The 24,987-nt window shown below is 32.5% G+C and overlaps 4 protein-coding genes and 1 non-coding gene across 9 annotated transcripts; 1 reads left to right on the top strand and 4 right to left on the bottom strand.

Annotated features, from left to right (window-relative positions):
* Nucleotides 1-3,820: 3,820 nt before the first annotated feature.
* TRNAE-CUC (transfer RNA glutamic acid (anticodon CUC)) lies at nt 3,821-3,893 on the bottom strand. Its single transcript has one exon. It is a non-coding gene; the product is annotated as a tRNA-Glu (tRNA).
* Nucleotides 3,894-5,114: 1,221 nt separating this feature from the next.
* Nucleotides 5,115-7,913, bottom strand: LOC111017279 (PIF / Ping-Pong family of plant transposase). 4 transcript variants are annotated; one of them, XM_088120381.1, is made up of 2 exons: nt 6,149-7,913; nt 5,115-5,447 (listed from the first exon to the last, which is right to left on the bottom strand). In XM_088120381.1, exon 1 carries the CDS (start codon nt 7,606-7,608, stop codon nt 6,214-6,216), a length of 1,395 nt encoding a protein of 464 aa, XP_087976507.1. In that variant the 5' UTR covers nt 7,609-7,913; the 3' UTR covers nt 5,115-5,447; nt 6,149-6,213. The 4 variants fall into 4 exon arrangements, with proteins under 4 accessions (XP_087976507.1, XP_087976506.1, XP_022148679.1 ...); XM_088120380.1 differs by having other exon boundaries at nt 5,116-5,442; XM_022292987.2 differs by lacking the exon at nt 5,115-5,447 and adding an exon at nt 5,564-5,956.
* Nucleotides 7,914-10,386: 2,473 nt separating this feature from the next.
* LOC111017194 (early nodulin-like protein 20) lies at nt 10,387-12,235 on the top strand. The gene is made up of 2 exons (XM_022292868.2): nt 10,387-10,775; nt 11,745-12,235. Exons 1-2 carry the CDS (start codon nt 10,460-10,462, stop codon nt 11,996-11,998), a joined length of 570 nt encoding a protein of 189 aa, XP_022148560.1. The 5' UTR covers nt 10,387-10,459; the 3' UTR covers nt 11,999-12,235.
* Nucleotides 12,236-12,886: 651 nt separating this feature from the next.
* LOC111017245 (uncharacterized) lies at nt 12,887-14,285 on the bottom strand. The gene is made up of 2 exons (XM_022292942.2): nt 13,444-14,285; nt 12,887-13,353 (listed from the first exon to the last, which is right to left on the bottom strand). Exons 1-2 carry the CDS (start codon nt 14,213-14,215, stop codon nt 13,100-13,102), a joined length of 1,026 nt encoding a protein of 341 aa, XP_022148634.1. The 5' UTR covers nt 14,216-14,285; the 3' UTR covers nt 12,887-13,099.
* Nucleotides 14,286-18,029: 3,744 nt separating this feature from the next.
* On the bottom strand, nt 18,030-24,467 carry SQN (peptidyl-prolyl cis-trans isomerase / cyclophilin-40 (CYP40) / rotamase). Of its 2 annotated transcripts, none has more exons than XM_022292992.2 (9): nt 24,145-24,467; nt 21,205-21,705; nt 20,899-20,986; nt 20,711-20,763; nt 19,708-19,812; nt 19,464-19,539; nt 18,795-18,832; nt 18,647-18,717; nt 18,030-18,302 (listed from the first exon to the last, which is right to left on the bottom strand). In XM_022292992.2, exons 1-8 carry the CDS (start codon nt 24,313-24,315, stop codon nt 18,664-18,666), a joined length of 1,086 nt encoding a protein of 361 aa, XP_022148684.1. In that variant the 5' UTR covers nt 24,316-24,467; the 3' UTR covers nt 18,030-18,302; nt 18,647-18,663. The 2 variants fall into 2 exon arrangements, with proteins under 2 accessions (XP_022148684.1, XP_022148683.1); XM_022292991.2 differs by having other exon boundaries at nt 18,030-18,279.
* Between the last annotated feature and the right edge of the window lie 520 nt (nt 24,468-24,987).

Genomic DNA, 24,987 nt, shown 5'->3' with positions numbered 1-24,987 from the left:
AACTAAAATATTGACAATGAAAAAAGATTCTAAATTCATCAACTAATAATTGTCACACGAGCTTATTTTAGTGGTAATTGACACTTGTATTTGACTAATTAGAGGTCATGAGTTCAAATCACCACTCCATTTGTTGTACTCAAAAAAAGAAAATACGTTCGATGTTTTCTAGAGTATTGTGTTTCTAGAGTATTGGTCATGTTGATGACAACAAATTAGTGGGGTCCAGAGTGTTGATCAAATTTGCATTGATTGAAGTTAGTAAAGCGTGATATGGGTTGAGTCGGTCAAACCATCAAGGTTGGACCACCCCAACCAGTTGAGCTGACCTGGGACGTGCAGTTTTCTCTTGTGTGTAGACGATCACCGAATCTTTTCATCATTGAAACACGGATCCAGATTCTGCTTCAACATATAATATTCATAATAATTTGATCGTAAGTTAAGAGAAAACACCATTAAACGTTGGGTTGTTGTATGAGAAAAGCTAACACCATCGCTGGTAAAAGGAAGAAAGCTAAGCATTTACTTAGTCACGTCTCTTTCCATTGTTTTCTCTCTTCAATTACTTTTGAAGAAAGAAAGCCTTTTTATACATGCTGAATTTTGACTGAATCTTTTTCTTTCCAAATGTTAGTATTTAAGAAGCAACAAATAAAATGGAATTAGTGGTGCTGAAGTGGAAGGCAACATAAATACAACCCATCAAAATCATTAACTTTTTTTAATTAGATTATTAGGGTTTTAATTAATTAAAATGAACTAGAAAAACTTTAGGCATTAATTTTAATTTGGTTCATATGATTTAGTTAAATATTAATAGTTTTAGGACGTTCTTACCTTTACCCAATGGGTTGATCACAGTTTTTGTGGTTCTTTCTTAAAAAAGAAAATTTGTACAAATAGATTCAAACTTATGACATTTTAATAGAAGATATATACTTGAACATGGCTTAACTAAGCATATTCACGAATTTTCAGACGCAACATATTAAACAAAAGGCAACAGAGATTGACTTTGGTATAAGGGATATGAGAAAAGTTACCTTTTATTTTTGTTGCAATGCAACACTCATTTTATACTTTACTAACCGATTTATCCTTTGTCCCACATTTTTTACATGGAATGGTAGCTCATTATCCTAAATAACCACATTTTATTATGTAATAGGGGAAGATCGGAACATAATCTCACATGGGTTAGAATTGAAAAATATATTTAGTACATAAGGGAGAATAATATATTTATTGGTGTTGAATTCAAAAGTAAAATCATATGGACTTAAATATAAAATGAACAATATCATACTATCATGAAGATATAGAAATATCTGTTTCTCCTATTGAATATAGGTTTTGTTTTTCTTTTCATAAAACACTGTTTTAAAACTCCCATAAAGTAAAAGGTTTCATAGAGATGTTGTTCCTCATTTATATATCCTCATTGGTCTTTTTTTTATTCAACTAAAACTTAACTTTGATCACATAATTCCAAATTAATTCTTTCGACTAACGTAACCTCCTCCGTCCCTCAAAATCAATAAGGGGTAGTGCAAGAATATTCACCTATTGTCCATCGACTACCTCTTTCGATCTGATCTTCGACCCAGATTCACGCATTTCATGTAACCTGAAGATTGTCAGAACGATAGATAATACTACTTCTACAAAAGATGTAAGAAGATAAAGAGAGGTTGGTTTTAGATTATAGAGAGAAAAATGTGGGACTGAATTAAATGAAACTCTGTGTCAGTGGTCAAAGTGTGTGGTTTTAGTGGATGAAAGATATTGTCCAGTCAAAGTCAAAGGCCAAAATGCAGTGTGAGTCACAGCCGAAACCTTTGACTGATGACTGTACAAATAATTTAGAAACTAATGTGTGGACTCTAAACAAGTCGACCATCCAAGTCAATCTCAAACTTACAAAACTTAGATTACTAAACATTATTTAACCCAATGTTTTTTCTTTCTAAATAAGAAAATGGTAGATGTGCAAATGAAAATAGCTACAAAAATTGAAGTTTAAGCAAATAATTAAGCTAATCTCATGTATATTGCATATGAGACTTTATATTTGTTATGCAGAGAAAGGGATCAATTGTTAAAAGAAAAAAAAAATCTAGGGTGAGAATATTGTGATTGCACTTAAAAATATTCTTCGACAAAGAGAAATCAATCATGGGATGGAATTGAACCAATTTCTTCTCAATTTATTTTTGCCTATCTAAACCCTGAGCCACCCAAGGTGGTTACGCTCTAAAATAATTATGATAATTTGTTTATACAGACTCTTGTGGTTAAAGAGTTCAAGGTTCCAGTCGAAAGTTTAGGGTTTTAGATACATCGTACCTCCCTTTTTGTCTCGTTGGTTTTAATCATAAGTGACAGATTGTTGAAATTTATGTCTTAAAACTTTATAACACGCTATTTCAAACATTTTAATATAAATTGAATATTTGCATCAAAGTCACTAAAACATTCTTAGATTAATCCTTGCTTGGTTGAAAGCTAGGTATCTGATGAACCATCATGGATAGCTCATTGGTTCAAAGAGATTAGAGTAAATTGATAATGAATCGATTCAAACCCTGTGATAGCTACTTATCTTACTGAACACTCATGGATATAAAATATAAAAGAGTGGGATGAATAATGACATATCGAAGCACAAAAGTAATAGAGTATTGGATGCACGAAGAAGGTGGGAGGTTCAATGTGACGCCCGAGTAGTGAGGAGTGGTACATGAATGAACCGATACCACATCTGAATAAGAGAGATCCTGAGATCATAGAAGAATGGTCAAGAAAAACTTAAAAAAATTGATAATCTCTACCTATACTAACAAGGTGTACCTTCCTTTTCGGTGGCTCAATCATAAGAACTCCAAAGTTAAGAGTGCTTGACTGCTTTACTTTACTAGGAAGCATGTGAGTGAGGACAAAACATGCTGAAAGAACTCGTGTTGGTCTGTAGGGATAGTCTACGTTCTTTTACATGAATGAACCGATGCCACATATGAATGATAGAGATCCTGAGATCATGGAAGAATGATCCAAAAAGACTTAAAAAAATTGATACTCAAATAACTAGCTAGACTACAATGGAAATTGCTTTATGAGGTATAAACAAATGTTCTATTTTTATAATATAATAGATGTATGAAAAATGACTTTTTTTTTTCTTTTTCCAGCTTGAAAGTTTATTATTGATTATTTTTCACATTTTATATTCCAATAAATCAACATCATTAGAACTCAAACTCAAACTTCAAGCACCAATTAAAAACTAAATTCAAACTTTAAACCCAAACAGGTCACTTTGAAATTTAAGAACCAAAAACAAAATTTAAATCTCAGAGACCAAAATTTATGGCTCTTTAAATTCAGTGACCAAATAGAAACAAAATCTAAACTTCGAGAACCAAAAGTGTATCTTACCACTACATATTTTATAATTACTGGCTCCTTTTTTTTTTTGTAGTACATCACAAATAAAAGAGGAAGAAAGGAAAAAACAGCAAACAAAAGAATCTTAAAACTCTCTCTTTAGCAGCCATGAGCTTCTAAGAAACAGTGTCTATGATGGTCTCTGCTCAGTCTTTTGGCAAAACTAAATTTGATGCTATCCTTTTGAACGATTCTTAACTTGAAATCACAAACATTACTTCCAAAACTACATCTTTATGGAAAAATATTAAAAATGTAAAAATGCCCGAATACTGTGGGAAACTGAACCTGCCCACAAAAGAGGCCCAATAAAGGCCCAACCAATGGTCCGGATAGTAAAGCCCACAACAAAGTGATGTAAAAGTGAAAAAAATTCCATTGCAGGGAATCGAACCCGGGTCTCTCGGGTGAGAGCCGAGTACCCTAACCAACTAGACTACAACGGAATTTGAAAATTAATTATGAATGTTACATTTTGATTAACATCTATTTTCCCTCAGTCTTCTATTAAAATTATATTTATATTACTATTATAAATATAATATTAATACCAATATTTTTTTAACTTATTTAAAAATAGCAAATTTTTATTTGTTATAATTTTTTTTAAATTTTTAGAATTTTTCCATCAAATTTTTCATAAAATTTTGACTTCGACATTTCCATCGATAATGACAGTTAAAAGCTTGTGAAACTTGCAACTCAAAATCTCAACACACATTGATCGGTCTTAACACATTGACAATTTTAGTGGGTCACAATAAGTGACTGGTGAAAGGTTTTGACCAATTGCGTATTAATGATTGGCTATTAAGGCTACGTTTAGTTAACCGTAATCGTAATGAAAATCAATTGTAATGAAATCAATCGGAATCGTAATTTTATTCCATTGGTGTTGTTTACTAAAAATTTTCTGGAATCGTAATAAGAATTCCATTGATGTTGTTTACTAAAACTGTCTGGAATCGGAATCGGAATCGGAATCAAATATATGACAATTACTAATATACCCATTTCTCCTTTTTAGCCAATTACAAATATATTATTGTGCTAATCTTTTTTAAACTACAGTAATAATAAATTTTAATTTAATTTATTATTATATTATTGATAGTAAATATTTCTTGTTATAACAATTTATCTAATATTAATACATCATGAATAATTAAAATAAAATTACATCAAATAAAATATTTTTTTAGTAGAACAACCAAATTTTAATAAAACATATTATTAAGTTTTATTATTCTAATATCTAAAAGTAATAATATCTATTAAAAAAATTATTGATATTAATTAATATTAATATTATATAATAAAATCACATAAACTAATAAAAATTGGAGTATAAATGAAGAAAAAATTATAAAAGTACAAAAAAAACTAATCCATAGAAGAGAAAGAAAGGGTAAAAGGTAGTACATTAGTGTAATGGGATGAATTCCACCATTTGATTACATTCCTACAATTTGGTAAACACCATCAAAGAAAATCAAAGTTTTCATTACGATTCATTGATTACGATTGTGGGTAAGTAAACGAGGGCCTAAATAAGCATTTACCTAGGTCACTATTTTGGTAATTTTAGAAGCATATGTTTCTTTCTTCTACATGCTGGAGTCAAATTTCAGTTCTTTAGACTTCTGTTTGTATGTACCATAGAATCCTAATAATGTATTAACCTTTCTCTGATTTCGATTCGTTATTGCATAAATTGTCACACTAATTTCATACCTGTGAGCACTAATAAACAACCAAAGGGAATGACAAAATTCAGATGCTCTAAAGCACTAACCAGCCACAAAAAGGAGCAATCCAAGGATGAGTGTTTATATATTTCTCATCTTTCCTTGGTTGTTGAAAAGAGGATGCAATAAAAATCTCTTCCTACTTTTCATTCACTTTCGATCAAATTCGAAACTTTATCTGCACCCAGGATGACATTTTTAACTTGGAATAGCAAAACCCTGCAATGTGTTCTTGCTCCAGTTCTATCTGTTCTTCAAGAAACAAAGAAACCTTCTGTTCTTTAATGAACATTCAATTAAATTTAAAAAGAAACTCCACATCCAAATGCTTTCGGGAATGAAAGATGCAAGGTAGCCAAAATGTGATGTATCATTCCAGAACAAACTTGTCAACTCCTATTGATCAAATTGCTTGATTTGTTTCAATAACAAACGTTTGCTCATAAATTTAACTGGTAAACAAATTTTGAATCTCCAACATATGAAGTGAGTTGCAGTTTCTATACACATACGGCCAAAACCTGCAGTTCATATAACCATCATCGAGCTCTTATCGACTTCTCCTTAGCATGTTAAACAGATACAAACAAAACAGCATTACCGAACAAACACATCCCTTCATTCCTCAAGCTATCTGTCAATGGCAGATTTCTCCATTCTAGCAGTTCTCTACCATACAATATATTTCAAAACTGAGTTCAGATCTCAAGATAGTTATGTAATAGCTTTCTCATTGATGACACAATCAGCATTTAAATTTCCTACAAAATATTTTCAAAGGATGCAGTTTAATCAGTTGATATACTCAGCCAGCCAGCTTGTGGGTATGCATCATTACTCTTTCTAATGTAAGCAATGGCTTCAGAGATCAGAGTTAGGACTCAACAATACAGGAACAAAACCAACAAGCATGGACAATAATGTAAGAGATAAAAGAAAGACTACATTCTTACATATGAATCACAGAGGCGGAAACTCATCTCCCTTCAAAAAAAAGAATGATGAGAAGCATTAGTAGCTATCTCGAGGAAAGTCTATGATGCAAATCATCAGCCAACGCCTGCCTCACACTTTCACCATAATAACACAAAGACTTCTCACTGTCGAGGATATTAGGCGCAGGGCCACTCTCCTCTGGGTCCCTCAATGGCTCTGGCTCCGGCTCTTTGGCAATTTGACACAAATTATGCAACACACAACAAGCAACAATGGTCTGTGGCGCATGATTTAGGCCCACATTCAAATCCTGAAGAATCTTCCACCTAGCCTTAAGCAACCCAATTGCATCCACAACTACAGAACGACCCTTCATGAGCATTCCATCAAACAGGTTCTGTGCAGGCGTGCCGATGCCATTCGACGAAAACGGGGTCAGCAGGAAAGACAATAGAGGATAACCCCAATCTCCAACTATGTAGGGCCGAACATGGTGACCCCTAACATTGATAACCTTATCCCAAACTACATCGCCGGAGGTAAGCCTATGGTACATAAGACTATCCCTAAAATGGCTTGCATCGTCGCTGCCACCAGGTGCTTTAACGCACACATCCCAGAAGATCTTCTTGTTGTCCGAAACAACCTGAAGAAGAACCGAGGGATACCCAAATCGGCAATTGTAATTAGTCGAGAAATTTTGGTCGTTAGGGACACGACGGAGCTTAATTGGACTCCCATCAATGGCTCCACACATGTTGGGGAGTGAAGTCAACTCCTCAAACGCCTGGGTTGTCTCGATCAATCTCCGGCGACTGACAGGAATCTTGATGAATTCAGCGTAAAGTTTCGTGGCCAGGAGGCGGGTGACCATATTGGTGATCTTGGAAACGAGATAGGGCTCGAGGGAGAAGCGCGCGGCTAGGGTTTTAGCAGAAAGGCCATGGCAGAGGCGGGAAAGAACCATGGCGACAGCGTAATCGGAGGGGAGAGAGAGATTAGAGAGGGCTATGTGAGGCTTGAGCTTGTCGACAATGGTGGTGAAGACAGGGTGAGAAAGGCCGTAGAGGGCGCGCCAATGAGCGTCGCGAAGAGGGGCTTCGAGGGACCAAATATGCTCCGTGGAGAAGGCGCGGAAAGCGGAAACGGAGTAATTGGAAGGGGAGGCAGTGGAGGAGGAGGAAGGAGGAGGAGGAGTGGTTGCAGCGGCGGCGGTGGCGGTGGCGGTGGAGGAAGGAGAAGGAGAGGAGGAGGAATTAGGGCGAGAAGAGGCAATGAAGGAGAGGACGGAGGCGATGGTGAAGAAGAGGAGGGGGGCGGCGGAGGAGGAGGAGAGGAGGCAGGTCGGAGAGTTGAGGGAGGCGGAGGAGGGGGAGGAGGCGGAGGAGGGAGTGGAGGGGAGAAGGGAGATCGTTGGATCCAGATGGTTGTGGAGATGGAGGAGAGTCGAGAGCATCAACAAGAACGACTGATCCATAATTCTTGTTTTCGCCGGCGAAATTTTCAGATTCCGAGGAGGAGTTGTCTTCTCCGGCGGAAACGAAGAAGAGAGAGAGAAAGGGCCGGCCAAGGGTTCTCTCTTTCTCTCTCTGATCAGAGCTTTCTGTGTTGCATTGCAATGGCGGATGGCCTGAAAACCAGATCGGTCCGGTTCTGGTTCGCTTCTTCAGGCCCGTTCTCTACCAGCCCAAACCGGGCAGGCCTTTGGGCTGGGCCCGTTTATTCTTCTTGTTAAAACAAATGTTTTCTTTAGCTTATTGAACAAATTGGTAAAAATGAAGTGAGATTCTAGGATCAAACTAATTTATTAGTACAAGAAATAAATTTATTAAATTTTTATAACAAAGAATATTTACTATCAATAAATAATAAAATAAATTAAAACTAGGGGGAGTTACAAATATGATAAAAATATTTAGTAAAATAGACAAAATAACAACCACATTTTGTTTTTTCAAATATAGCATTTCTTCAACAAAAAACAGAGGTCTAATTTAAAAATTACAACTTTACCGTACAATAATATCTGATATACATCTGTAATATATCTGATTACTGATATATGCCTCTGATATACCAATGATATAATAATGATATACAATTGATTTACTTCTGATATAACACTATGATATCCACTAAACTTCTAACATGGCTTACCACGGATATACGTATGGTAACCCTTGATTTACCATGCCAATACAACATTTATATATATGTGATATATACTTGACATGTCTCTAATTTACCATTAATATAAATGATATATCACTGATATAATTGTGATATCTACTGATATAACTTCTTATATATGATTATATGATTTACGACTAATATAACACTAATATATATTTGGTATATACTTAATATGCTTTTAATTTACCACTGATAAACCTACGATATAACCATGATATCACTAATATAACTATGATACATGTGTGTTGATATAATACTATTCTATCCACAATTTTTTCATATGAAAACAAGGATACCAAAAAAAAATTTAAAATTTAAAGTTATTAATTATATAAAGGATTTACGTGGATCATGTACGTAAAAAAAAAACAAGTTAAAAAGATGATATACTTTATAAATTTAAACCGCTGATATCCATTATATTTAGTATCTAATTAATTAATATAGAATAAACGGTAGTGATATACTAATCAACATTTTTTATAATATTAGTATATCAATTAACAAATTGCAATTTGCAATGGTAAACTAGAATTTATAACAGATGATATACCAGTGAAAATTAAACATTTGATAAACCTTATATTTAGTATATCAGCTGCAAATATATTTAGTATATCATAAATTAGAGGTACATCAATTATATATATTAAAGGTATAATACATACATTTGATAATGTATATCATGAGTACATCTTATGTATATCATAAGTATATCAAAGGTAAATTAGATGTATATCCGATATAGATTTGATGTATATCAGATACATATATACATTGGATATATATCAGATACATATATACATTGGATATATATCAGATACATATATACATTTGATGTATATCAGACAGCATCATGGTAAAATTGGAATAATAAAACATCCAAAAATAAAAATTCAAATATTTTGCTATATTTGAAATTTTGAAAAACTGGTGACATTTTTTGAAATACATAAACTAATATTAACATAATATATATGTAATTAGCTATAAATAAGAAACAAGTATTTTACTAATTGTTATTTTTATTTTTATTTCGATTCCAGACAGTTTTAGCAAACAACATCTATGTTTCTCATTTCAATTCTAGAAAAATTTTAGTAAATAGCATAAAAGAAATAACATTCTCATTTTTCATTCTTATTCCTTATTTTGTTTCTAGTAAGCGGATGGGCTAAGGTTAAATAATAATTTTAGAACTTGAAATTTGATGGTATTTATTTTGTTTTTAAAATTTAGATTATGTCATGTAACTTTCAATTTTGAATTCTAATAAATTTTTATCATTAATGTAAAATGCTAAAATGGTAGGTTGGTTGGATCAATGAAAGACAAATAAATTCGGCAAAAAAAAAAAGGCTTATATATATGAAGCAATTCAATGAATAATCTTTAATTATATTACGTTTTTTGTTTGGAAGAATTTAATAATATATGGTAATTGATTCAGTAGTTTTTTCATGTAGTTATTTATTATTAGTATGGTAAAACCTAACATATAATTTTAAAATATTAAAATAGTGCACTTCACAAATTTATTTGAGGATTATATTGTTCGAGATTGATCTTAACATGGTTGAAGAAAGTCAACATAAGGTGGAACATGACATCGTCCCTTGAAGAGATAATTTCAATTAAAAAAATCATAGTTAAAAAGAAAATAATACTTATCATATGGTTGGTCCATGAAATCATACTATATTCATTTCTCTCCAATAAACAAATTACTTATAATTTAATGAGGTTGATTTGGTTCAAGGTACATCTAAAATAAGTATGCAATAACTATCTTTCCACGTTAAATCATTTTTATGACCAATTATTTTAACTAAACTCAAATACTAATACGATTTTAACTAAATACATCTCTTCTAACGGTAGAAAAACCACCATCTTTCCATAATCAGCATTAATATTACCTAGATAAACAAAATAATTATTATGGGTACAATTCAATTTCGACCAACATGAACTTAGCTTAATTGACATCTGTGTAAGAGATCATGAGTTCGAATATTTTACCTTCACTTGCTGTACTAAAAAAATGGATTCGATTTCGAGTCTTCTGTTCCTATATAAACCCCTAATCTCAAATAGAGTGGCCATCAAGATATTAACAAAGAAATATAGACAAAATGGCTTGCACAGCTTCAGAAGCCATCCTCCTCGTGGTGGTACTCTCCATGTTGGCCGTCTCTTCCGCCGTAAGTGGCTGGGATCAGATGCTATTCCCGTCCCCTCCGCCGCCGCAAATTAGTTCCGACATGATCGCCGCCGTCTCTTCCGCCGGTAGTGGTTGGAATCAGTACCTGTTTCCGTCCCCTCCGCCGCCACAAATTAGTCCCAAGAACAAGAAGATCATGGTCGGTGGCTCTGAGAATTGGCGTTTCGGCTTTGACTACAATAATTGGGCACTGAAAAATGGACCTTTTTACATAAACGACACCCTTGGTGAGTTTCAAATTAAGTATGTAATATTGAAAAATACTCCCTTTCCCACCAGGACTATTGCCAAGTGCGGTTAGAAACTGACACCTCATTCTTTAAAAAGAATTTTTGTTTTTGCATTATTTTAGTCGAACATTATTTAAGGGCGATGAAGATAAGATTTTCCTAACGGATGAGGAGACAAATATTTTCCTACAATATAAGAAGAAAACAAATTTTGTTTGTAAAATACTTGGGTGTTACTGTGTGTTTGACTACCATTAAAAGATTGACGATCCATTCATTTTATAAAAAAATTTAATTATGATAAGCACAAGATAGTGTTCACCAATCAACATTTGTCAATTTATTTTACGAGAATATTTGACTTCTTACCACAAAGAACCAAATCTTATCTTCATCATTATTGAAAAATTGAAAACTTATTATTGAAAAAAATCTATGTTTTTACATTTATCTATTTCTTGTGAAAAGTTTAATAGTGGTGAGGGAAAGATTATTTGAATAAGGAGCCAAGTATTTTTCTTTATTTTTATATAGTTCGAATTCCAGTTTTGTTATCTTATAATTCTCTACTTTCAAAACATCCGTTTAGCATGTGTACTTTCAACTTTTTCTCTATTTTCAAAATATCCATTTTCCTCAACTTTTTAGAATTTGTCATTTTGATCCACTCATTTTAATTTTTGCCTCAATTATTTCAATCATAATTTTAACACTACACTTTACTCCCTAAATCTATTGAAACATAGTCACAAATTTGTATTAAAAGGATTTCCATTGTACAGTATAAATTAAGTCTCATATAAATCTTACAAATAGTGATCACATTGGTCGTCAGTTTTCTAAACTACAGAGATTAAAACTAACATTTTAAAAGTAGAAAGACAATGCAAGAATCATATAATGAAGGTTTTTACGGACCAAAATAGTATTTTAACCTCTCGAATTTTTTTTTTTGAACGGCTGCAGTTTTCAAGTACGATCCTCCCAACAGCACAACATTTCCTCATAGTGTGTACTTGCTTCCAAACTTGGGGAGCTTTTCCGAGTGTGATTTGAGGGCGGCTCAAAAGGTGGCGAATTGGACGCAAGGAGGGGGAGATGGCTTTGAATTTGTGCTTCAACAATCCAAGCCATACTACTTTGCCTGTGGAGAACGTAACGGCTTTCATTGTAAAGTTGGAACCATGAAGTTCTCTCTTACCCCACAACTTCCTCATTAGTCTATATGTTTTCCAAACACATTACAAAGAAATTCCAAACTATATACCAATGACTTTTCAGATATTCACTTTCTGCGATGATCTGATCTCTATAAAATCGATTCGATAATTCTCTCTTTTATTGTTTCTTTCTACCTAATCTCTGGTTTTCAACCATATTTGATACCGTAGAAATAATTACGAAGCGTAACTATAAATCTGGTTAAGGATCACAGATGGAAAATATTTGGCATTTCTTTCTCCTAGTTGTCAAACATTTAATGGTGGTGAAGATAAATGGGAGTACCAATACTCCCTCCCATTTACACAATAAATAGAAGAAATGGACCCCACATCGCAGTACTTGAAATTTTTCCAATATTTTTAATATACATAGACTACTCCTCTCATTGCTAATTCATTTTGAAATGAAACCTTATGAATATTGATAGGAACTAATCACAAAATATGAAGACTCGAAGGAAAAGGGAATAAGCACAACGAGCAAGTTGACGTTGTCTTCTCGATATAAATATATCACACTACTATAGACATAATATTAGTATCAATAATTTTAAACTTATTTTAAAATGATGAAATGTTTATTTGTCATATTAGTTGTGAATTTTTTTTATTTTTATAATATTTTCAGAAATATCGATCAATATCGATATTTAAAATTGATGGTAAACAATTAATAGAAATGAGCAACAAGACCTATTGTCCACATTAAATAGTTTCTTCTTACACTATTTCCTTCCTAGACATAAGACAAGTTTTTTGCTTATGCCACCCTAAGAATTACTCCACGATCAAAATATTTTAAACTATATGGATTAAATTGTTACCAAATTTAAAATACAGGAAAACACGTATTTAAATTACCGTTGAACTATGCTCGATAAAAAAAAAATGAAAACAATGATTAATGGGGAATACATAAAAACAAAAGTAGGATAGCATAGTATGATCTCCCATTATGGGATATTCTTTATTCGACAGTATTTAAGTACTAATTAGTAATTGAAATTAAACTAAAGCTCGTAAAACAGTAAATTATTGTGAAGGGTTTAAAAAGAAAAGTATTTTAATTAAGATAAATCCATTTGAAGAAGGGTTGTTCTAACTCTGAAGTATTGGTGTGACAGAGAACTTCATGGATCCATTTTTGCAATGGAAGCCATTGCCTTCTCCACAGGCAAAGTAGTAAGTTTTTTGTTGTTTGAGCACAAATTGGAAGCCATCGCCATTTCCTTGTGTCCAATTTGCAAGCTTTGTGGCCCTTCTCAGATCACAGTTTGAGAAGCTTTGCATGTTTGATAGCAAGTACACACTGTGGGGAACTGTTGCGCCCGTTGGAGGATCATACTTGAACACTGCAAAATTACAACTTTCAATAAGTTCTGTGATGGGAATTTTCTAACGAACTGTGAAGTCAAATCAAAGTACTGTTGGTGTAAGTTTACCTAGAATGTCGTTGAGAAAAAATGGACCGTTTTTAAGGGCCCAGTTGCTGTAGTCGAAGCCAAGATGCCAATTCTCCGAGCCACCCACTATGATCTTTCTAGGGCTTTGTGGGGGCGGTCGCGATGAAGGTGGGGGCGGTAGTGATGGCGGTGATGGCAATGGTGGTGGGGGCAGTGGTGACGGTGGAGGTGGCGGTGGCGACGGTCGAGTTTTTGACTGTGGGGGTGGCGGTGGTGACCGTCGAGTTTTTGGTTGTGGGGGTGGTGGTGACGGTAGTGGTGATGGTGGCAGTGGTGGCGGTGGCGGCGGCGGCGGAGGCAATAATGATGGCAATGGTGATGGTGGCAGTAGTGATGATGGTGGTGGCGGTGGCGATCGTCGAGTTTTCGGTTGTGGGGGTGGCGGCTGAAATAGTCGAGTTTTCGGCTGTGGAGGTGGCGGAGGAAACCGTCGAGTTTTTGGCTGCGGGGGAGGTGGGAACCGTCGACTTTTAGGCTGCGGGGGCGGTGGGAACCGTCGAGTTTTCGGTTGTGGGGGTGGCGGCAAAGGCAGTGATGGATGTGGTGGTGGTGGAAATCGTCGAGTTTTCGACTGTGGAGGTGGTGGAAACCGTCGAGTTCTCGGGTGTGGGGGCGGGGGACTCCTATGCCTTTGTTTGGAATGCCAAGGGCAATTGTAGTCTTGAAACCAATCCCCCATGGCTGAGGTTACATTTGACATAGAGGCTATTGTGAAGAGGAGAATTGCTAGTAAATATATGGAAGAAGCCATGGTTGGATTTATGAAGCTTTGAAATTGATAGAGGAAGAACAAAGCTATAATTTTGTATTGTGGGAATGAAATGTTGATGTTGCCAAATGTTTGAGTTGATGGGGTTCTTATATAGTGATTGAAGAAATCAAATTTTGAACTTTTTTCTCCAATTTTCTCCCCAAGTTGAGTCTTCCACTTCCACTACTTTGCGAGCTCCATGATTTCAACCTAACTTTCATTACAATTTCTATACTTAAATTCAAATGTGATGCACATTTGTAATCATTATAATGCGTGTCCAAGCAATAACATCATGTAAAAATCAAAGACAAATATTTTATTTTAAAATAGGTTAACAATTTTCTATTTTTCTAAAAAAAAAACAAAAATTATTGTGTGTGATTATTTAACTATGAAGTGTGAAATGTTTTGCCTCATAATTATGTAGCTTTATGCTATTTTTATAATCTATTTAATAATTCATCCAACTTGAGATTCTCTGAATACTAAGCGTTGGTTCATGTTTTGAAAACATAAATCTGAAAACAATGATAAAATGAAAATAGAATTGTATTCCATTTTTGAGATATATGTTTGGTAGTAGAAATGAAAATTGAATCTAAATTAAAAAAATAATCAAGGTGTTTTATAAATACTAGTGAGTCATTGGTTACCTACTAAATATTTAGTTTAATTTGTTATTAATTTATTTATTAACATAAATGTTATAAATTTTGATAGAATTAGTATTTTACACTATCATATATTATATCTTAAATGTTTTAACAAAAATTAAATAGGTTTATAACATAAAAGAGTTTATCAAAGTTTTACCTTTTTAAATATCATTCTACACTGAAGATATAAAAAAATTGTTTTCTCAATTTGCACTATTTGAATTATAAGAATCCCAAAATAGCTTTTTAAACAACCATGTCAAACAAATATTCACTTCATTCACCAAATCTGATAATATTAAGGTCTTGTTTACTTACTAAGACCCCGTCTACTTACGTGCAATCGTAATCAATGAATTGATTTCCTTTAGATAGTGTTTACGAAATTGTAGGAATGTAATCCAACTGTGGGATTCACCTCAAATTTTGTAATCTCATGTGTAATCCCATTACACTCCTACAATCTATCAATCTTATTCTTCCTTATTACGTGGACTCCACCTATATATTATAATTAATGTATCATTTTTATCATTTCTCTCTCATCTATGGATTAGATACATATAATTTTTAATTAATTTTTTTATACTTTTATAATTTCTTCTCCATTTATACTCCAATTTTTATTAGTTGATGTAATTTTATTATATAATATGATAAATTAATATTAATTAATATTAATTAATATCAATAAATTTTTTAAATAGATATTATTACTTTTTAAATATTAGAACAATAAAACTTAATAATATGTTATATTAAAGTTTGGTTTTTCTAATAAAAATATTTGATTTGATGTAATTTTATTTTAATTATTCATTCTGTATTAATATTAGATAAATGATTATAATAAAAAATATTTACTATCAATAATATGGTAATAAATTAAATTAAAATTTATTATTATTGTAATTTAAAAAAGATTAGTACAATAATATATTTGTAATTAGTTAAAAAAGAGAAAGGGGTACATTAGTAATTGTCATTGATTGCTTTCCATTACGCTTGCGATAAGTAAAGGTGGCCTAATCAGGATCTAAATTCTCTACCAAAATGTGCGCTAAATTTTTCTAAAAAAAATATTAGCACTAAATATCAATTAACTCAAAAATTTTAACTTTTATATATATATATATATATATATATATATATATATATATATATTATTTTGGTGTATATTATTCTTAATCCTCTTCCTCATTTGTTGATTCGAAATTAAGTTCAAAGTTTCCAATTAAGTTCTAAAATTAATGTGAGATCGAAGGAGTTGAATTACCGAGATTAAATTAGGATAAAATAATATTACACCTAGTTGGAATATAAAATCCCTCCTACTTATGATACATCATGTTAAATTATTATTAAACTAGAAATTAATGTAGATTTCCTCTTTGAATTAAAATTAATTCTTCATCTCATTCCCAATATTATTTGTAAAAAATTATTTTCTGTCTTTAACTTAATTGAAATATACTCTAAATGACTAAAATAACGAACAATATTGATGCTGAAATGGGTTGATAATGTCAAATTCCTTTCCACTCAAAAACAAGTCAACCAAATTTACAAAAAGAAGGAACATAATTAAGTCTCAATGTGCCACTAATTAGAAACTAAAAAGAAATTTCATTTGCTAGGTTTTCAATTGTAGCTATAGCCTACACTTTAGAAAATAATAGTGGGAATTTGGAAGCATAAAGGTGTGTGGCTCTTTACCAGCATGCCCCTTTGAAACATATCCACTTTTTTAATTATATGTCATGACATTATTATGATGCCAATATGACATTATTGTTCTAACCATATATACGATACATTTTTTGATTCAAATCGTATCTCTTTTATCTCTTCTTAAAAAAAAAACTTAGTTCTTTCAACTTCACTGTAAAAATTTGAACCTCTTAACCAATTGAGTAATATTTGGGGCCGCTAAGTTTTCTCTCTTCCTTATTAGCTTAAGGTTCAAATAGGTACATGTATTAATACAATTTTTTTTAAAAATATATTGATACAATTAAATAATATCACATTTTTCTTAGGTATTTTTTTTTTAAATATTGCCATTCAAAGAAATGAAGGAAATTCGTGACCAATAAATTACTAATGTCTTGACCATTTTTTTTAGTACAACATGTGGAAGTGTGAGATTGAACTTACAATGTTTTAGTTTGAGATATATGTAAATTACTGATGAGCTATGCTCGCTTTGACAATATTTTGACCAATTAAACTATACTTAATTCAATCGATAATTATATTACACTTGGAAGATGTCATATTGATATCATCAATAAGAAATAAATGTATATGAATATTTCCCAACCTTGTTTCTGTTAAAGTTTCAGCAACTCCTTTTAAGTTTTTAACAACCTTTTGTAATGAGTGGCATTGACTTGATTTATTTTCCATATTTGTAGCATTCCGACTTACTAACTTCTTTGGGTTGAAGAAATTATTATCACCAACCCATTTTCTTTTTCTTCTTCTTCTTCCTTTTCTGACCATCCAAGTTTTGGTAATCATATTCATGGGTTTCACCAAAGAGTTCAAATTAAGGGATTCATTGTTCATAGCTATTTTGTTTCAATAGAATATGTTGGTTAATCCACCATTTCGAGCATTTCACTTTTCTCAAATTAAACTACGTGCTCCACCGCTTGTGCAACCCTCCATCAATTCTCACCTCGTACCCCTTTCCTCTGTCTTAGACAACAGTTGAAAGAGCTGCTCTTCTTTAGAAATGATTAAATAAAAACAATATACACCGATTATAGATTTTCAACCATAACAGGGAAAGGATATATCACAGTCTATATTACTTTTTTTTGTTCATAGAAATAAAGATTTGAACCTCTGATCTTTTGATCGAGATATATACCGTAACCAATTGAACTTTACCTAAGTTGACATGTATATTACTTGAAATTATTAAAATCACTACAAAATGAAAAAAAAAATCCCTATTTAACACTTTCAAATCAACCTTCTGGTTCATCATATGTATATAGTTATAAATCATTGAATCGCAGGGGCTTTCCTTGCAATCACAGAAGTTACAAGTAGCTCATACCAAGAGATTGGCCAATCAATTAAGTAGCCAGGAATGTAATAATAATAATAAAAGATTAATACCCCTTCTGAGAAAGAATATAATATAATGAAAACAGAATGAGATCTATATTTCTATAAATGGAAAATGATTTCATTTAACTACAATCCAAGTTCAAGATTACATCAACAAAATATAGCTAACCATCATTTAAACAAAATTGATCAGAATCCGTTTTAAAATCACTAAAGCTACTGTTTGTTTATATATTTTCCTCTTTGAATGCCATTGGTACAAACTTCAGTTTTGTACAGTTGAACTAACCGTTAGGAACTGGGTCTCTGATTCTCTTTCATCTGCTTCCAAAAAAAAAAAAAACCTGAAATTTGAAGACATGGTTCTCTCTCATCATACATAAATTGAAAAATACCAATACCACATTCTCATCATCAATAGAGAAAAAAAAAATTCATTTGATAACCATTTTATTTTTAAAAACTTAATTTAGCTAAGAATTCAAACATGGAAAAAAACAAGCATAATTTATAAAAGCTAAAAACTAAAAGGGAAAGGATTATCAAACGACACCACCCCTAGAAATCTTAACCAAACTTTTAAAAAAAGAAAGAAGTTTTTAGAACTAGGATATTGATTAATTTTTAAAACACGGTTAGAGTTCTAGTTTCATTTTAAAAGATAAACTACAAAATAAACAAAGTGTACCATTGGATAGCGAAATCTTATTGGAACATCTTGCTATATGCTTTCCTCTCCAGATCACGTCTATCAGAAATCTGTAGAACAAATTAGTCCTTAGATCATGTATTCTTGCAATCATAATAGATAATACACAAGATTACTGTCTACCAACCTTTTTCTTAGCAGCAGCCAGCTCTTTCTTTATCCCAGCTGAGAATAATTAATTACAAAAATTTCAATCTTATCATATATTCATAAACAGAATTCAATGCGTGTTCAAGTACAAACATTAGTTTCATCAAAAAAAAAGTACAAACATTAGTATTCATAAATAAATAAAAGCCAAAAAAAGTGGGCAACAAGAAAAAAGAACAGAAACTTCACTTTATAAAATAAGTTGTCAAAAATATTGTTTCGGGAAACTTATTGTTTTTTGGGACTTTATACATATAGTACAATGTTCTACTTTATTGTGTTTTCGGAAGATGTCATTGCCTTGAATAAATATAGTTTATATTATGTGATTTGAGTTTTATTTTAATTGCAAAAGAAATTATTTTATCCGTCTTTTAGTCAGTGTCTTCATTTTTAGAAAAATAGTTTCATAATACTTGTGGAATCACTTCTAATTTCAAAAAAGCCCAATTCCGACGATAAAAAATTACATCAACATACAATATCATGCACATGAAACATGTATCTGTGCTTCTTTACTAAAAAATTTGAATTTCCAACCAAGAAATATACCAACCAATTATAATAACTTAAAGCCAACTCAAAAGAAAACCAAGGAAAATGGGGAAGTAATATCTCACAACTGTGGTAAAAGATCATGACTCACCATCGTTTGGTTCCAAATCCAATGCCTTCTTAAAGCTTTCAACTGCAGCATCGATGTCATTAAGAGCCATATAAGCCTGATAAGTGAGAGGGTAATTAGCTAAAAGAACGTAGAAGTTTCACGGTCTGATAAAAATAAAAATATCACCCGTAGAAATTTCTTCCAACAGGCAATCGTTGCACAGGCAAAAATATAGATAGAACCTCTTGTTCACTGCAATCCTCATCAGTCATCAAATACCAACCTGACCTTGGCGGAACATGGCTTTTACATTGTTATCCCCTTCACGCATTGCAAATTCAGTGTCCAATAATGCTCCTTTTAGATCCCCCAACTTCAGTTTACAAGCCTACAATAGACAAAAGGAATCCATGACTACACCGAAAAAATGAAGCATCTGAAAGGGGCATTGCCAAAATGCCAATTGCGCCAAACAGCGATGAGCACCCAAGGGATTCTATTTAGTCGCCTTTCTGTCACGCCTTTTGCACCTTAGTAAATTAAACAATTTTCACTTTTCTTTTATATGCATTTGATTTACGTTCTTCTCTCATTAACTCTTGAAAATAAAAAAAGTATTGATGCAATGTATAAATAGTAACGTTGTTGAAGTGCTAGGGATCAATATAAAATTATCTACTTCTTTGCAATTCTTGCTAAAAGAGATGTGATACCCAATCATCCAAACTACATGTCCTGTTATAATCTATTTATCTTCGTCTTTCAATATATATATATTAGTTATTTTTACTGGCAAATAGTTTCGTAGTGTTATTAATTTATGTGAAAGAAAACTTGTAAAATAGACAAGAATGAGCTCCGTATTTTGAAAGGCATTATGAAGACTGCAGATAATTAAAGAAAGAATAGGCAAAATTAAAATTCAAGTTTTAAAGAAAAGCTGGTTCAAAAAAAAAAGTTTTAAAGAAAAGCATAAAAATCATATTAGTACCAGCGCATGAATAAAACAAAAATAACAACCCTACTGCATCCTACCCTTATACCAAGCAAAGAGTAAAAGATGTTATGAAGTTGTGCAGAGGCTAATAACTATGAAAATGATTTCCACGGCACAAATATGCCAATAAGAATCAATTATAAAAAACATTTCCATATGGAGTGGTATGCTTATATGAAACCTTCGTGCTTGAGATTTAAAAAAATGCCATCGTCCTGGTATGAAGGGACAATATTGTGATATATTTACAAAATAAAATATCATCACTGAGTACTGAATGAAAACTTACAGAGCTGTTCGTGAATATCTGCGACTTGGTCTTCCTCAGACTCGAACTCTTCTCTGTTAAGAACATAAAAGATCAAAGATTTAGAGAACCATTGTGGATTATATACGGTTCCCATAAATGAAAGTAATGCAGTTTTTTTTTTCTTTTTTTAAGTAAATGCAGGTAATGCAGGTAAATGAACAGTTTACCTTCATCAATCCCTTCTCTCTCCCAGCAAATATCAAGATAACGCAAAGCCTTCCTATACTTTCTGAGAGCCATCTTGTAATCTTGCTTCTAAGAATTTTATTCAAAACATTTTGTGGTTAACAAAAATGGAAGTAAAGTAAAGTGAAAATTTGAAGACAATAACTATAAAAGCAAATAATTTAAAATAATAATTTAATGAAGTACAAAATATCACTTCCGACGTGATTAGAAAAGACAAGGATAGACAACTAAGTACCCAAATGACACGATTAAGATTTCATAGAACCTTTACAATATGATTTTACCTTAAAATGTTCATTACCAAAAGCCTTAATAGAATCCACAGCGCCCATCCACCAAGATAGTTCAAAAGGACTCTGGTCAAGGTCAGCTGGCCAATCAGGATAGGCATCACCATCTTTGAAAAAATTTGATATTCCATCATCCGACCCTTCAGGGATTTCTCCACAATCCGCAATTATGACATCAAGAGTTGGGCAATCATTCTCACCAGTTATAACATGTTCAATTGAACGAACAACGCCCATTCCTTTCACCACCCTCCCAAAGACCACATGCTTTCCATCCAAATGAGGTGTACGTGTAGTTGTTATGAAAAATTGAGACCCATTTGTGTTGGGACCAGAGTTAGCCATAGACAACATTCCTTTTCTTTCGTGTTTCAGTTCAAAATTTTCGTCGTCAAATTTCAAACCATAGATAGATTCCCCACCAGTACCATCACCAGCAGAAATATCCCCACCTTGAATCATAAATCCTTTGATTACACGATGAAAGCAGACACCCTAAAAGTTTAAACAATTGTGACTTCAAATATAGTATTAAGAACTCAACATAATCATGCTTGAAGGATAATAAATTTTGTGCATTCTAGAATACGTAATAAAGCTGTGTGCCAAGCCTCATTAACCAACCACGATATGCAAAACGTAAAGGCACAAAAGCGCACATCGTTGATAATATTTTTTTCATTCATACAATCTCCATGGCAACAATAATCTCTTGAAATAAAAAACTTGCTTTCTCCCAGGTATAAATAAATAGAAACAATCTAATGGTCAACCATAGGTGTTTCACAAAGATAATACATAATACATAATAAACATAGTTATGACATAGTAAGAAAAAGACATAAGACTCGTATATTGATCCAATCCTTGTGAAACAAACTATAATTCAGAATTTGTAAAAGTAGTGGAAGCAATGCAGGGGCCTAAGTTAGGTACGTACAATCCCTATGATGTATCCTAAATCATTTGATCAAACAATGCACATGCATCATTGGTAAATATGATAGCAATTTATAATACTTGTTTTATTTCATTGGTTCTCGCTGAACTTGGAAATATTTATCACAAATGACCTAACATTCAAGTTAAAGATGTAAGCAAAAAAAAAAAAAAAAAACAAATGTTCCCAGGATATCAATATTGCATAAGCATACTATAATATCTTTTTGATGTTTACAAAACAGATAATAAGAGAATGGTTATTTACCAAAGAAAGAAGTAAAGCTCATTTGGAAGCAACGTTTAGAAAAACCTAAAGTACTTTCCAAAATTCCAACTCAAAACTTATTTGGTCCAATATTTTTGGAAAATATAAAGTGATGTATTCAACTCTTCTTTTATTGTTTTTTAGTGCTTTCTCGTCTGTCTCTATAAGCTATTATTCCTATACAATCATAACTAGCTTTCTTCAGTTTTAGTGGACTTAAATTCTTATTATATTATAAAAAATATACTAAAGATAGAAAATGAATGAAAACAAAATAATCAAAATGAAAAGATTTCGAAATGAATACTTTAAAGTAAAATAACAGTAGAGCGTGGTTCTTAAAAGAATATTTAGAACATGGATTTTAGGAAACACATCCAGAAGGCTATGAAATTGAGACCTAGTACAACAATGTTAAAATAGAAATAGGTACGGGAAAAAACAAATGCTAGGATTGATGCAACTTGTCTGATGAAATGATGGAAAAAAGGTTAACCAAGAAGGAAAAAGACGAAGGAGAACCATCTTTAGGGGATTGGGGAAAAGGGCAAATAGTCAACTCTATCAACCAAAAGAATGAATGAAATAAAACGAGCATGAATGAAACACTCGTAGCAACAAAAGCCCTGGTCAGTAAACCTTATTAAGTTATGATGCTACGTCTATGTTCGTTCTTAGCCCTACATGTCACCTAGGGAGATGATAAAGGCTTGACTAAACACTTACCATGGCACCTCTCTTAAAACAGTTGCAGTCCTAGGAAAGAAACAATGGACATCAATGAGGCACACCTAGACACAAACGCCTACTCAAACTTACACTCTAAAGGTGCTATGTATAGGTTTTCCCACACAAGGCACCAAGTGAGATGATAAAGGCTAGCCTTCAACACTTGCATTGTGGCAAGCCTCTTAAAATGTTAGGTTGAAGGTGCCTGTGACCATAGACTTCAATTCAAAGAGAAGATATTCTATAACCCAAAGAAGCTTTAATGTTTGATTAACTTGAACAAGTATCAAGTTATCATAAGTGACCAAACTTGTCCTTGAAGATATCAAATCACTGTAGCAATGTCAACCTTTTTTTGCAGTAGTCTTCTAAATAAAGTTTCACAAAAGCCACTTTTAATGTCTAATTCTACAATCATTCTCCATTGATAAATTTGTCATTTCCTGTTAATTAAAAATCCCTAATTAGAAGCAAACACCATCCCAGTTCACAAATAAAGATAGCATCTACAAAAGCAAATCCCCCAGCAAAATACTTAGTCTCAAACACAATTAGCATCAACCTTAATTTCACAACTTAAAGCCAAAAGAAGTGAATGACAACTGACTTCGTAACTATCTTTTCTTTATCCAGTTAAGTATTGTTTGACGGAATCAATATCCATACCCAATCCATAACCTAACCTATGAGAGGTAAACAAACGCAGGTTAGGAACGAACTACAAGGAATAAGTCTTAAAAGGCAGAAGAAAAACCATAATAATCCAAAATTTATCAGGGAGACATATGCTTGACCAAGAAAAAGGAAAAGAAGAAACAAAAGAAATAAAGAAACGAAAAGAAACATCATCCGAGCAATGAGAAGCAAATAGAACTAAATCATCAGAACGCGAACTACCCAATCGACCATACCTATAGGCCTGAAGTTCGAAAAACGAATACGAAACACTGAAACACAGACGCAATGGTGGAAAACAGGAGAAAAGAAATGTAGAAGACCTTGAAATGGAGGGGAACGGCGGTGTTGGGAGCAATGCCTCTCTCGCCGGTGCAAAGAGCCCTGAAATTCTCGGCGGTTTTGGGAACGACGTCGTAATAGAGGTCGATGATGATTCTTCCCTCCAGTTCTCCGCCGATGCTGATGTCCAAGAAACACCTTGGCTTGGCCATGGCGGTCGCTCTCCTCTGGTTCAGCTTCTAGAGTGTTCTTCTTCGTCTCTCTTTTTTGGTTCTTCAAATTTTTTTTTTATTTTCCTTTTTCTTCTGTGCCTGTGCGTGCTTCAAAACAGAGTCTCTCCCGCTATTTATTTCCAAAATTTGTAACCACTCTCTCTCAAATTTTAATTCGCCACCTTCTTAAATTTATGGCGGAATTTAATCCTTTATTATATGGTTTTATTGTCACGCTTGTGAGAGATTATTGGGCGTGGCTTCCATAACTGGTTGACGATTTTATATATCCAAAAAAATACTATTTTCGTCCTTGTAATTTTTATTTTTATTTTTGTTGATTTTTATTGATGTATTTTTAAAATGTCTATTTTAATTTTTCTATTTTTATTTTTGGTTTTTTTGTTTTTTATATTTTTAGTTCATTTTGTGTACTTTAATTGTTGTTTTGATTCTTGTATTTCAAAAAGTGACTTTTTTCTTTTTGTTTTCCTTTTTATCTTATTATTTCGATCACAATTTAAACGGGATATTATAATCAATAAATTTCTTGATATGTAAATATACCTTCTATTTTGATAGAATTTGTATTTGATATTTTACAGATAAGGACTAAAGTCAGGGGCGGATGTACGAATGACCGAGGGGGCTCGAACTCCCCGAACTTTTAAT

Source organism: Momordica charantia, assembly GCF_013281855.1.
Source record: "Momordica charantia cultivar OHB3-1 chromosome 2 unlocalized genomic scaffold, Mcharantia_2.0 BLBB01000002.1, whole genome shotgun sequence".
In the NCBI taxonomy this organism is placed as follows: domain Eukaryota; kingdom Viridiplantae; phylum Streptophyta; class Magnoliopsida; order Cucurbitales; family Cucurbitaceae; genus Momordica; species Momordica charantia.
The sequence above is the reverse complement of the archived record's forward strand: the minus strand, read 5'-3'. Positions and strand labels throughout refer to the sequence as shown.

Coding starts and splice junctions, on each gene's coding strand:
- LOC111017279 (XM_088120381.1), bottom strand. CDS start 7,608: ATGGATCAGTCGTTCTTGTTGATGCTCTCGACTCTCCTCCATCTCCAC.
- LOC111017194 (XM_022292868.2), top strand. CDS start 10,460: ATGGCTTGCACAGCTTCAGAAGCCATCCTCCTCGTGGTGGTACTCTCC. Junction 10,776..11,744: donor TTACATAAACGACACCCTTG/GTGAGTTTCAAA, acceptor GAACGGCTGCAG/TTTTCAAGTACGATCCTCCC.
- LOC111017245 (XM_022292942.2), bottom strand. CDS start 14,215: ATGGCTTCTTCCATATATTTACTAGCAATTCTCCTCTTCACAATAGCC. Junction 13,354..13,443: donor TTTTCTCAACGACATTCTAG/GTAAACTTACAC, acceptor GTAATTTTGCAG/TGTTCAAGTATGATCCTCCA.
- SQN (XM_022292992.2), bottom strand. CDS start 24,315: ATGGCCAAGCCAAGGTGTTTCTTGGACATCAGCATCGGCGGAGAACTG. Junction 20,987..21,204: donor TTGGTAATGAACATTTTAAG/GTAAAATCATAT, acceptor TAAAATTCTTAG/AAGCAAGATTACAAGATGGC. Junction 18,718..18,794: donor TGGCTGCTGCTAAGAAAAAG/GTTGGTAGACAG, acceptor TTTGTTCTACAG/ATTTCTGATAGACGTGATCT.